The sequence below is a fragment of the Colletotrichum chrysophilum genome (genome assembly GCF_026319265.1).
Source record: "Colletotrichum chrysophilum strain AFK26 chromosome Unknown scaffold_82, whole genome shotgun sequence".
In the NCBI taxonomy this organism is placed as follows: Eukaryota; Fungi; Ascomycota; class Sordariomycetes; order Glomerellales; family Glomerellaceae; genus Colletotrichum; species Colletotrichum chrysophilum.
The window spans coordinates 1-11,826 of record NW_026517369.1 but is presented as its reverse complement, the minus strand read 5'-3'; the positions used below and the strand labels follow the sequence as shown (position 1 = coordinate 11,826).

Here is an 11,826-nt window from a genome sequence, read left to right as displayed (position 1 = left end):
TCGAGAGTAGTCGCCCAGGTAATACAAGTAACGGGCAACATTCGTCGCTAAGTTGCTCCATTCTAAGCGGTCACCTTCTTCTGATGGCTTTTGATTGAGCAGTGGTTGTACATGGGGCATTATCATTTGACACTGCTCCCATGTTTCGAACTCGCCCGATGGAAAATGTTGTGATGCGGATTTGAGGAAGCGTCTCTTCCACAGCTCTGGGAGACCAAAATCCCGAATCCAGGCCTGTGTACAAAATTGTACTAGTGGGTGCATCTCACAGAACCCCGTTGTAGCTGTTATCGCGACGAGAGAGTAGCCCTGGAGTAACTCCAAGTCGTCCTCCAAATCGCTCTCCTCAACACTAGAAAAGTCGCTGTGATAGTGGTGCAACATGTATTCTGGGATGTTTTGTGCCTGGAAGCAGCTCATCAGCGATAGAAGGTTGGCCGCCCGGGACTGCTCCTGTTTGATCTGCTCAAACGTCAACTGCCACGTCAGAACAACAGAATTGGACACACCGGGGTACCGTCGGGCATCCCCTCTGTCGCTACGCAGCAGAGCGTCTTTCCGCTTCTCACTCCTTTGGAGTTCGTCCATGTATGATTGTATGGTCGTGCGACGTCGTCTGTATATGTACGCTGCTGCTTGGTTCAAGGCGAGTGGGATGTGGCCGAGGAAATCAGCCAGGCGCAATGCGGCGGTTTCGTCAACATCTTGGCCAAGTTTCTTTTGGAGTAGCTGCAGTGCATGGATTGTCTCCATTTTCGAAACTCTCAGGATCATCTCGCCATTATCCGTCAGCTTTTCTGCCGCATCCCTGCTGCGCGACGTGACCAGGATCTTGCCGTTGCCTGTCATAGGGAGATACGACGCTATTGGTATCGACTCATCCTTTTGATCATTGATCTTGGTGAGCATCTCAACATCATCGGCATTGTCGACAACCATCAGCCACCGGCCCACGTCCTCTCTCTGCAGCCAGTCGCGGACCAGCGCTAGGACGTTAACACCAGGGTCGTGGCGATTAGGGAGCTCCAGAGCTTCTGCTATGGAACGGTAAGAGTCTTGGAAGGTCGCTCTCGTGCTGGCATTGATCCAGAAGATGCTGGTTTCGGGAAAGGTATCGTGGACCTGGTGAGGGAACTGTATGGCAACCTGGGACTTGCTGTGGCTTTGTCAATATAGGTCTCTAACAATAATCGGTGTAACATACCCAAATCCGCCGAGGCCCACGAGAGCAAAGCACATTTCAGATCCGGCGTATCGCGTTTCAATCCATGACCAGATGTCAGGCCGGTTTACAAAATCGGAGTCGCGGCGGAATGGCACAACAAAGTGCGCCCGCTCTTAGTTCATAGTCAGATAGAATCAAATGAGTTGGGTTTTGCCAAACTAACTGGAATTGGAGATGGGCTTCTCAGCCTCAACAGTGTCTGGCGCAATCTGGTATAACAGATCCTTGGCATAAGCTGCCGCCATCATGGCCGCGAAGTCCTGCCACTCCTTGTTCTTATGCGAGTCGGAGTAATCGCATATCCCCCGGATAACAAGGCACGGAAAGTGGTTCATCAGACCAGCAGCCTCCATCTCGAAGCATAGAACGTCCTTCTCTTTTATCAATATGTCCCGGATATGCGCGTCCTTTATCAGCTGGTTGCCGCTAGCAATCAAGCCGTAGTGAATAGCAGGGTTGTCATCTTCTTCGCCTCGTTCAGGGCGGGCTATGAGACTGGCGGTATTATTGCCGCATACGTCATCGCAGCAGCTCGAAGAATGTACAATATTAGACTTATATAGCCTGTCGCTTGCTTGCGCAGGTTGTCTGTATGCGCTCTTCTTCTTGATCTTCTCGATCTTCTTGTCCACTTCGTCGATAAGCCGGTGGCCTTTCATTTCATATTTGCCCTTAAGCGTAGTGACGGCTGAGAGTACCAGCAACGGCGGCTGGTTCAAGAACCCTGTGTCTTGGAACTTGCAATTCTGTATGGTTTTGCCAAAGTCGTACTAGAACACGCCTCCTCGTCCACTATTTGGGGTACTGACGACCATATCACCGAGACGAATGTCATGCTTCTGGCTAGGTGCGCCGCCACCGATGCCTACCATCAGCCCAATACGCATATTCGGAAAGCTATGGAGCATATCTCTAGCGACCGTTGCTGCCGAGGTTGTGCCATATTGGCCGTTAGGCAAGGTAGCAATGACGACGTTATGACCGCTAGCTTTGCCTAGAACATAGCTGTTGTTGTCGTGTCGTGCGGTTTGTCGCGGGCCGGGTGTTCCTCATCGAGGAACGCTTGGGCGGCAACAAACTCGGCGGTGATGGCGCAGATCCAACCGACGGTGTATATTTGAGGATCAGACATAGCTGATGTCAGGGTGGGAGTTGCAGAATGATGGAGTCGCGGGACTGTCTGTGACGACGAGAGCAGTGAGATTGGAATGAGAGACGGGAAGTTATTGGGTAGGCTCGGCGTGGTAGATGGGTGTCCTCCTTTCGATACCGATAACAGGCTGACATTTACCTCCAAATAGATGCAGCTGGGCTTCATGGCATACAAGAGCCAATTATAGAGTCGTGTTAATGTGTAAGCGCTGCAGCTGCCCGGTTTGGTCACAATTTCATGTCCGCCTTGGACATGGCGAGGCTGCTATTGGTAGAAAAAATAGTCTCGACGGTTCGAGGAGTCTTGGAACATGCATAGCCACCTGTCAGTCAGCGAGATCATCATCAAACCAAATGTAGGGAATCTGGACCAGGCTCGCTCCCGAAGTCCTTCTCGCACCTAGCCGGACCAGATAATGTATCGTGATGACCACGCATGTGACTTTGGAACGGTGCAGCAATTCTGTCCCAGTGATGATGAGGATAATATTTAATGTTGACGCTAGGTCACTTCGTCTGCTGCGAATATTGATGGTTCTCGAGCCGGCGTAGTTTTTCGATCATCATTTTGATCCCCCGGTATCGATTTTGCTGCTGATGTTTTGGAGCAAGACAAGCCATGCAAACAAGCCTTAGAGGATTGTCTTCAGCTGACTCTTTCCTGAGTAGCTCGAATACCAGGCATTCAGACTGTGCAACTTGGTCTGCCGTTGAAGGAGGACCGCAAGATCGAGCGAGCAAGAAAATCCGTTGAGGTGACCCCCTCTGTTAAAACCTAACTTGGTCTGCAATACCTCTCGGCAGAAACGTTTAGCGGTAATGAGGTTGTGGTTCTCTGCCAGTATCTTGGAGAGGAGCATTTTACATGCGAGCGTAGACACATCAAATAATGTTCCTTGTTGCCATCCCTCACCGCCATAAATATGCCTTCCCGAACATGTCCTGCCTGCTCCCCGTCGCTTCGATCGACTATCAACTGGCAATTTCCCAGACGTGAGGGATCGCTGTGTCGAGGCCGATGTCGATCAGAAGGCCCGCAGCAGTTCTCTGATGGGCTGTTGCCTCGATCTCTGACTGACAAAGGCTTGGATTTCGCAGCGGCCTGTTGAGTGGAAGAATCTTGGCATGGTTTGAAAGGCGGCTGGTATGTTTTGTCCGTCCAGCTGTCGGTTCGCGGATACTACTACACGTCAGACAATCATTTAAACCGAACAACTGATTTCATGACATTGCAGCAAGCTGTCGAGCGGGATAGAACGGAAGTGTTGGCTACTATCGGTGAGTTCTAAATGTCCAAATGAATTATTAGCAGATTGATGCTTGATGTAATACAAGCTGTTGACTGCGAGATGAAACCCGCCTCAGGCCAGGCACGAACAGAGGGGATGATTGTCTTCTTATCCCGACAACAAAGGTCTCCTTGATTCCTAAGCATACGTGTAATCATAGATGCAAGCCGTAACGCCTACGGACGAGCTTGTATTCTAGGCTCATAACACAAATGCTCCTTGAGATAACATACGTCATCTTTATCCTTGATTATCCCTGCCGCTGATATTGGCGTTGGGGTACTATAAGATCAAAGTCAAAGAGAAAGAATTTAAGGACAACTGGCTGGCAAGACGACAGTACTAGATGGCCAGACCGACTTTCTTCGAGGATACGTTTCCATGCTATAAACACTCGAAGCGAAGCTTATCAACCCCCTTCTTACATTTTCAAAGGCCAGAGAATCAACAGCGCAAGCTTGCATAGAACATGGTCTTTTTGTCATTTGTCATTTAATCTCTAATGCCTCCCTTAAACTCCAAGGCGATGCGGCCAGTGGATATGTAAACAAAGAAAAGTGGCCAAGACGAGATTTCCCGAAATCCATCCCCTTCCCTGTACCTGTCCTTCATAGTTGTAAAGCCTTCACACCCCCTCACCGCAATAAGCCGAGCCACTATCTACGGCTCTTCAGCAGCCCCTGCAAATAACCCGAGAAAGCCTTTCTGTCCGCCGACGTGGACATGCACCGCATGAACTCGGATCCGTCAATGCCCAGGTGTGGGAACAACTGCGACTGGAGGTTCTGGATAAACATGTCTCCCGTCTTGACATAGATGGCCTGCTCGAGCCCAGCAATCTCGTTGAGCACCTGCTTGCTCTGAGCATCCTTGTGCGGCCTGAAGTTCGGGTCCTGGAACACCTCCCAGCAGAGCGGGTGGAAGCGGTCGATCATGAACCGATCGAAACCCGGGATGGATGGGTTGGCCGAACCGCTCGGGGGCGAGGGATTGTCCGAAATCTTGGCGACGTCGGGGCCGCCCCAGACGACGACCATGCGAGCCAACACACTGAACGCGAGGCGACTGGGTCCAATGTTTTCGGCCACCAGGGTGCGCCCCAGGGTGAGAATGGAGGTGATCATTGTCTCGAAGAAGGCCCGGTTGGCTTCGCTGATGAAGACCGACTGCAGCTCGTTGTTGAGGATCACCAGCAGGAAGGACAGATATTCCCTGCGTAGCTCTCCGAGTTGGATCTCGTCGTCTGTGCCCGTCACCGGCTCCGATAGGCCGGCGAAGATTCTCTGCAGCAAGGGGGTGAGCAGCAGGTTCAGGACGTCATAAATCTCGGTCTTGAAGCCGAAGACGATCTGGTCCAGCAATCGCAGGAACATGGCCATCTCGTCTTTGGATGAGCTCTGTGAGAGGAATCCCTCGATCCACTGAGGGAGCTGAGGAAGCACTGCAGACCCGAGAACTCCGAGCAGCTTGCTGAACGAAGCTCGGCAAGCGGTGCGGATATCGGCGGAGCCGTTGAGCTCGCGGAGTGCAATCAGGATGGCTTCGGCAGCCCTCGAGAACTCATCAGATACGAGCTTGTCTGGAGGAGGTCGTTGCTGGGCCGAGTTGCTGCCAGGAGTCCAGTCGGAGAAACCGTGAGCCAGGCCGGCGAGGGCCAGGATGATGTGGTGGATTTGGAGAATGGCTTGAGCATCGCCAGCCTTCGCCTTGGGCAAGTGGGCTTCCATGTCACGGAACAAAGGAGACATCACCAGCCGGGCATAGTAGGCCTGTTTATCTGCGGGTGTGCTTCCAGTCGAAGCAATGCAGCCAATGGCTTCGAAAAGGAACAGTTGGCTGGTGAACAGAGCGTCCGCGGAGTGATCGGACTCATCTGAAGACATGTCATCGTCTCCGTTATTTTCAGAAACCTCGGCCTTGATCGGGAGGAGGTCGCTAATGGCCTCAATGATGGTCCCGGCAACGTTGCCGACCTGGGCCCTGAGATACTTGACGAATCTGAGGAAAAGGTACCAGGATCGTGTCTTGATACGAACATGGTCATGATGTACCAACCGCACAAAGTTCTCGAGAACTTGCGGGATGTATTCTTGCCGGGCGTCAAACACTTGCCAGTACCGGACACAAATCTCCATGTACTGGAGCAAAATGGCGGGGTGGGGGAACTGAGCAATTCCTACTGGGGTCAGCTTGATGTCACCGAAAACGAAGGGGTGATGACTTACCAGACTCAACCATCTTTGTCACCATGATGGTAAGTCTTTCTGTTGCTGTGCTGTTCGGTTGGCTCTTCGTGCCCAGCCCCTGGTTCGGCAACGCCAGTTCACCAAACAGGTACATCTCGTGAAGCGCTAGGTCAAGGTCTCTCCAGTCCATATTGGAGCCTCGCTGGTCGAGGTCAGTAAAGGTATGAGAAACCAGGTTGCTCAAGACCTCAATGTAGAGGTCCTGGTCGACGGCCGCAACGGTTTTCTGAAGGACCTGTAACCTCTTGCGCAGCTCCTGGAACTCTGCCTCATCCGTCTGCTCGTCCTCGTCACCCCAGTTGGAGGTCTCGTCGTACCGCATCTTGAGTATAATGGCGTTCAGGATGGGAGGGAGCATCTCCTTGTAAGAGGGAGGAAGGTTTGCGCCGACCTTGCGGAGGAGAGTGAGGAGGTCGGTGAGCGAGGAAATGACGGTCGCGCAGACCTCATCATATTCGTCGGAGAAGAAGCGCAACAGGAAGGGGAGGAAATCGTGCAAGTGCTGCTCGGCCTTGGCTCGCGTGTTCTCATTTGCTTGGCCATCCTCTAGTGCGCGCACAATGTCTGCCATGACGGTGTTGACGAGCTTGGCGACAGCCTCCGCGAGATCGGTGTCGTATTGAGGGGTATTCTTCAGGTCGGCCAAAGGAGCGCTTGCGATAAGCTGGGACACGATATCGCGCAAGTTGAGGAAGGAAATGAGCTCCATCTTCTCGGGGCCCTTCATCTTCTTGCCCACGATCTCGGTGAGGGTGTCGATGGCAGCGTCCCTGACCTTGTCCTCGCTGCCGGAGTTGTTTGTCCGGCCAATAACAGGAAGCAACAGGCCGAGCATGTCTTGATTGACAATCAAGGAGATGTCCATCCAGCTAATCCACTTGCCAATAACCTTCAGAACCATCTCCACTATGTGATCATTCTGTCCCGAGTACTGTGACAGCAGGTCCTTCCAGGACTGGGCAACCTTTTGAACATCGCGCGCACGCAGCTGGTCCTTCAGGTCGGTGTTGCGCTTCGCGTCGTTGCTGTTGCGGGTCAACAGCATGTCGGCAATCTCGTCATGGATGGAGCCGAGGATTCGCAGGTACAGGACGACGCCGGCGGTGTTGTTCGGACTGCTGGCAACGGCAAGAAAGTCGTCGATGAAGGAGTCCCAACCGTCGTTGTACAAGAAGACGAACAAGTACGTGAGGGTCTGCGATAGCTTGTTCTGCAAGTGGGCCGGGTCGATCTGGTCCTGCTGGGAGCCATTGTACATGTTCCGGACGTAATCGAGGAGCATGTCCTTCAGCCATGTGAGGCTCTGACGGTCGAGACCTTGGGCATGGACGGCATAGTTGACCACCTCGAGGCAGAACAGACGAACGACTTCGGAAGGTCTCGGAGTTCGGGCGAAGAGGGTGGTGCAGACCTGCCAGGCCTGGGGATCGACTCGCAGTTGGTTCAGGTACTCGAAGGCTTGTTGCTTGAGGTCTTGGTTGCCGGTGGGGTTGAACGCTGCCTCAACAGCGTTCTCGATCTGAACAAGGTTGGGTCAGCTCAGGTCAAGTCATGATGGCCATCGTCTGGTTTGCAGGGTTGCCGAAGCGGGGGAGAGTGGGTTGCCGTGGCAGAAGCAGTCAACAAACATCAACCGCGGTCGGCGGAGGTGAGGCAGTGGTGGGAGGATGCGGTGACGATGCTGCTGATCCAAAATGGCGGGGCACCAGACGAGGAGGCCATATGTTTTTTTTTTCTATGGCAGCCCAACCACGAGCTACTCGGCAATCGCACATGCGCTGCAAACGTACCTGAGCGTCCATATTCTAAGCAATGTGGCTCAGAGACGTCGGATGGAATAAATATCGCGGGGAGAAAAGTCAAAGGGCCAAAAAACTGGCTAATTCTTTTTTTGGTGCAAATGTGCTGCTATAATTCTGGCAGCGCTTGAAGCTGTGCATTCAGCATTCTTGCTCGACGTGGAAGCGGCGACGCAGCTACTGGAGACCCATGGCCCGGTTCGGATCGATACGTTAGGCAGAGGGAATTGGTGATCGGATGCGTTGGGAGGTTCAATGTGCACACACACGAGGGGTACTTTGGTCGGAGACGAGCACGAGGCGGGCCAGCGAATGTCGGCGGGGAGCAGGCGATATGCTGTTCTTGGCCTTGGGGGCGAATCGCAGGTCGTCGTAGGATGATCGAGCAGAGAGAGGAGGAGTAGGAGGAAGGTTGTGCAGTGGTGCAAGGCTGAGGGGATATCGTAGGCTAAGGTAGTCGACCGGGTAAGGTCCAACTCCAGAGGTGGCAGGTGGTGTCGCTGCTCGCCGCCTTTGTGTTTTTTTTTTCTCCATTCACAGGCACAATCCAAAAGTCGGTAGAGTGTGTAGTGCACTTCTGTCTCGTGCACAAGTGGGGTCAATCAACTCTTGGTCTGCGAGGTCAAGGTTCCTTCCACTTAAACTTCCATAACCCACTGCTGAAGGTCACCATCCAGCGGCATGGATATGGCTACGGATACCTCCAGCTTCCAGTCTGCAAAGCATTCGTGCTCCTCCCTGAGGCCACCTCACTTTCCGCGTTCCTGCCAGGTGGTGTCATTCTCTGTACGATGCCTCGCCTACCTGGGTAATGTACCTAATGGAAGCAAGGTACCTCCTACCCTGAGGTGAATGGAAGCCCGAGAGCCAATTTGGCAGGAGGGGTCAACTTAGGTACAGGGCCTTGCCGTGCCCAACGGTGGACAACGCCAGCAGATGTGTTGGCGGGTGGCTGCCATGGAGAGGAAGGGCGGGGTTCCTGGCAATCTGGACCCCCGTCCATTTCCCGGCCAATTGTCGGCCAAGTCTCCGGCCAAGCCCAAATTATCTTTTCCTTCCGGCACGGCAGACAAAACACCGACGAGAGGCAGCACAAACACTCCATAGCTTCTGGACCTTTCCACAGTCCACATAAACAAACAGAACCTAGCCCGTCCGCTATCAGGCGCTACTGTGTCTACCCGGGGGCGTTAGTCAGCCACGTCAAGCGCAAAACTTCCCCTACGTGAACCTCCCCTACTCACGTAGGGGGCGAAAAAACGGGGTTTCCACGCAAAAAAGGGGGTTTCTAGCTAGTTGTATAAAAGTTGCGTTTTTCTCGTTTTACTACTAAAAATATCTTTTTTAAGACTACGCTATAACCTAAAACTATGCTTTTTTTAATTATTTCTCTTAATCTTAGCTACTAAAATACTTTATTAGAGTGATACTAACTTAACGCCTACTAAATAAGCTATATAAGCGTTATACACCCTATATTAATAAGCTTTCTAGCTAGAGCATTTAGGGAAGCCTCTAATTATTATACTATTAATTTAAGCTATTACTATTAATTATAAAGTATCCTATATAGTAGTAGGGAAGTATCTTAAAACTTTAGAAGTTAGTTATAACTTCTCTATACTACCTTAAGAGGGTAGCTAGCTAAAAGTAGTAATAGAAGCTAAAGACTTAGCTTTAATAGTACTTATAATATAGCTTAATACTACTAGCTTCTTAGTAACTCTAGTTATTATTAAAGAAATAGCTAATACCTTCTAAGCTAGCTAGGGTAAAGGCTTTATCTTAGAGTACTTTATAAGATCTTAGAAGTCTAACTACTTAGAGTTTTAGAAAAGATTAAAGATTAAACTTATTAAAGTTTACTAAAAAGGTATTAAGTTTAATTTAGTATTAATCTAAGACTTCTTTAATTAGTATAAAGCTATAGTTTAAGATTATAAATTTAAGTTCTTTAAAATATAGAATACTAATAAGTCTAGCTACTATATTAGCTACTTTAGTAGTTATATATATATTATTTTACTTTAAGGATAATAGAAGTAAAGTAAACTATAAGAAGTTATTAATCTAATTAATAGAGAGTTATATACTCTTATTAGTATTAGTGATACTATTAGAGATATTATCTTAGCTTATTTTATCTTTAAGATAACTATAGTTAATTACTACTTAAGCTAATTATAACATTAATAAAGGTGTTTCTTTTATATAGTTTCTTATTACCTTCTCTAATTAAGAGATTATAATAAATTATATTAAGTACTTTAATATATATTTATTTAAGTAGTTAGTAAAGTTTAAATAGCTTAAGTATATAATAGAGTTATAGTTTAGTATTAATATATATAGAGGCTGTTATAAGCTATACCTACTTATTATATCTAAGTAATACTATAGACTACTAGGAATTCTACCTTTAGTAACTATATTTACTTAATAGGCACCTTATACCTATTTTTCTTCTACATAAAGAGTATCCTGAAAACTTCCTTTCTTTAGCTTAGATTACTATAATTAAAGCACCTCTAAGTTAAATAAATTAAGGGCTAGCCCCTTATATATCTAAGCTTTTTTAAATACTTACCTTACCAGTTATATAGTATAATAAATAGTAAGTAGAAAATAGAGCTAATTAGGCTAAAAATAGCTAGCTTAAAATTAATATTAGTAAATAAAGAGGTGTTTAAAGTAAATTATATAGCTATTAATAGGCTTAATAACTAACTTAATAACCTAATAGTTCTATAGTAAGTTAATAATAAGCTAGTTATAGATCTAATATAAACTACTATAGTTAGTAACGCTTTAGTATTAATAATACTAAACTTTATAGTAACTCTACTAGTATTACTACTAGTACTACTACTCCTTAAACTAGATATTACTTAGGAAATAAGTAGTATTTAGTATTTAAAGCCTCTCTCTAACCCCCCTAAGTTTAGAAGAAGCTATAATAAGTATACTATATAAGTATAATAGATATATAATAAGATTAGGATAGATTAAGCTTTCTACTTAAATAACTAAAAGGTATAATATCTAATTAACTCCTATTTAAAACCTAAAGTATAATTAGTAGTTATAACTTTCTATAGCTTAAGAGGTAGTAATAGCTTATTTAAGCTAAATACCTTCTTAGTATACCTAAACTATATTTATAGTAACCTAAATATAGAAAATAAAGCTCTTAGAAGGCTATTAAAGCTTAAAATAAAGCATAATAAAGCTTTTACTTTATTTTTTCCTTACTTTAAATACATTATTATAGAGGTAAGTAGTATAACTTACTTAGATAGTATTTAAATTAATTACCTATATAAAGTATTATTATATAAGCTCCTTAATTATCTAGTTAACTACGTAACCCCCTATAAGTATACTAAATATATAAGCTTTATATAAGATATTACTTATCAACTAGAGGGATTATACTATATTTACAATATTTTATACTAGTTTATAACTTTTAGAATAAAGTTATTATTTCTAAAAGTAGATATAAATAAAGATATTAAGATAATAGGGTTAATGCGCACTTTATATAAAAGAATAAGTAAGGGCTTTAGTAGGGAAATATATAGTTGTTTTAAGTATAACTAGGTTAGCTATTTATAAAAAGACTATTAAAAAGCTAAGAGGTTAAAGGATAATCTTGGAGTAGTAAAAGCTATTAAGGAAATAATATACTTAAACTTAGAGGAGATTAAAAAAGAAGAAAATATTTCTAACTTAAGAAATAAATAACTTTAGTGTGAAATTAGGTATTAAAGATAATAGAGGAAGAGTAAGCTAGTTAGGAATAGTTTTAATTAGAATATAATATAAGTAAGCTTTTTATAATATTAATAATTAAAGTTAATAAAAATACTCTTATTAATACTTTAATAAATTATAATTATAATATCTATATAATAATAAACTATTAATATACTTATTGCTTCTATTTACTATATATTAACTCCTAAGTATAGTAAGGCAATTGATAGGGACGCATGACGAATTGATACGGACGCATGATCCTCTCGGACGCATGAGAATTTGGTTCTCTCATTGGTCCAAAAAATAAATGTTAGTGCATTCCGATTCTGCCAGCTCCCAGACAAGTACCTAGC

At 46.2% G+C, this 11,826-nt stretch overlaps 2 protein-coding genes across 2 annotated transcripts; both read right to left on the bottom strand.

Moving 5' to 3' along the window:
* Positions 1 to 265: 265 nt before the first annotated feature.
* On the bottom strand, positions 266 to 2,112 carry COL26b_008934 (uncharacterized protein; the record flags this gene model as incomplete). Its single annotated transcript, XM_053181679.1, has 5 exons — positions 266 to 284; positions 320 to 1,156; positions 1,205 to 1,337; positions 1,389 to 1,971; positions 2,035 to 2,112. 5 exons carry the CDS (start codon positions 2,110 to 2,112, stop codon positions 266 to 268), a joined length of 1,650 nt encoding a protein of 549 aa, XP_053034327.1.
* Positions 2,113 to 4,322: 2,210 nt separating this feature from the next.
* On the bottom strand, positions 4,323 to 7,714 carry LOS1 (pre-tRNA nuclear export protein; the record flags this gene model as incomplete). The annotated part of the gene is made up of 3 exons (XM_053181678.1): positions 4,323 to 5,842; positions 5,892 to 7,431; positions 7,703 to 7,714. The coding sequence occupies 3 exons, from the start codon at positions 7,712 to 7,714 to the stop codon at positions 4,323 to 4,325; spliced, it is 3,072 nt and encodes a 1,023-aa protein (XP_053034326.1).
* Between the last annotated feature and the right edge of the window lie 4,112 nt (positions 7,715 to 11,826).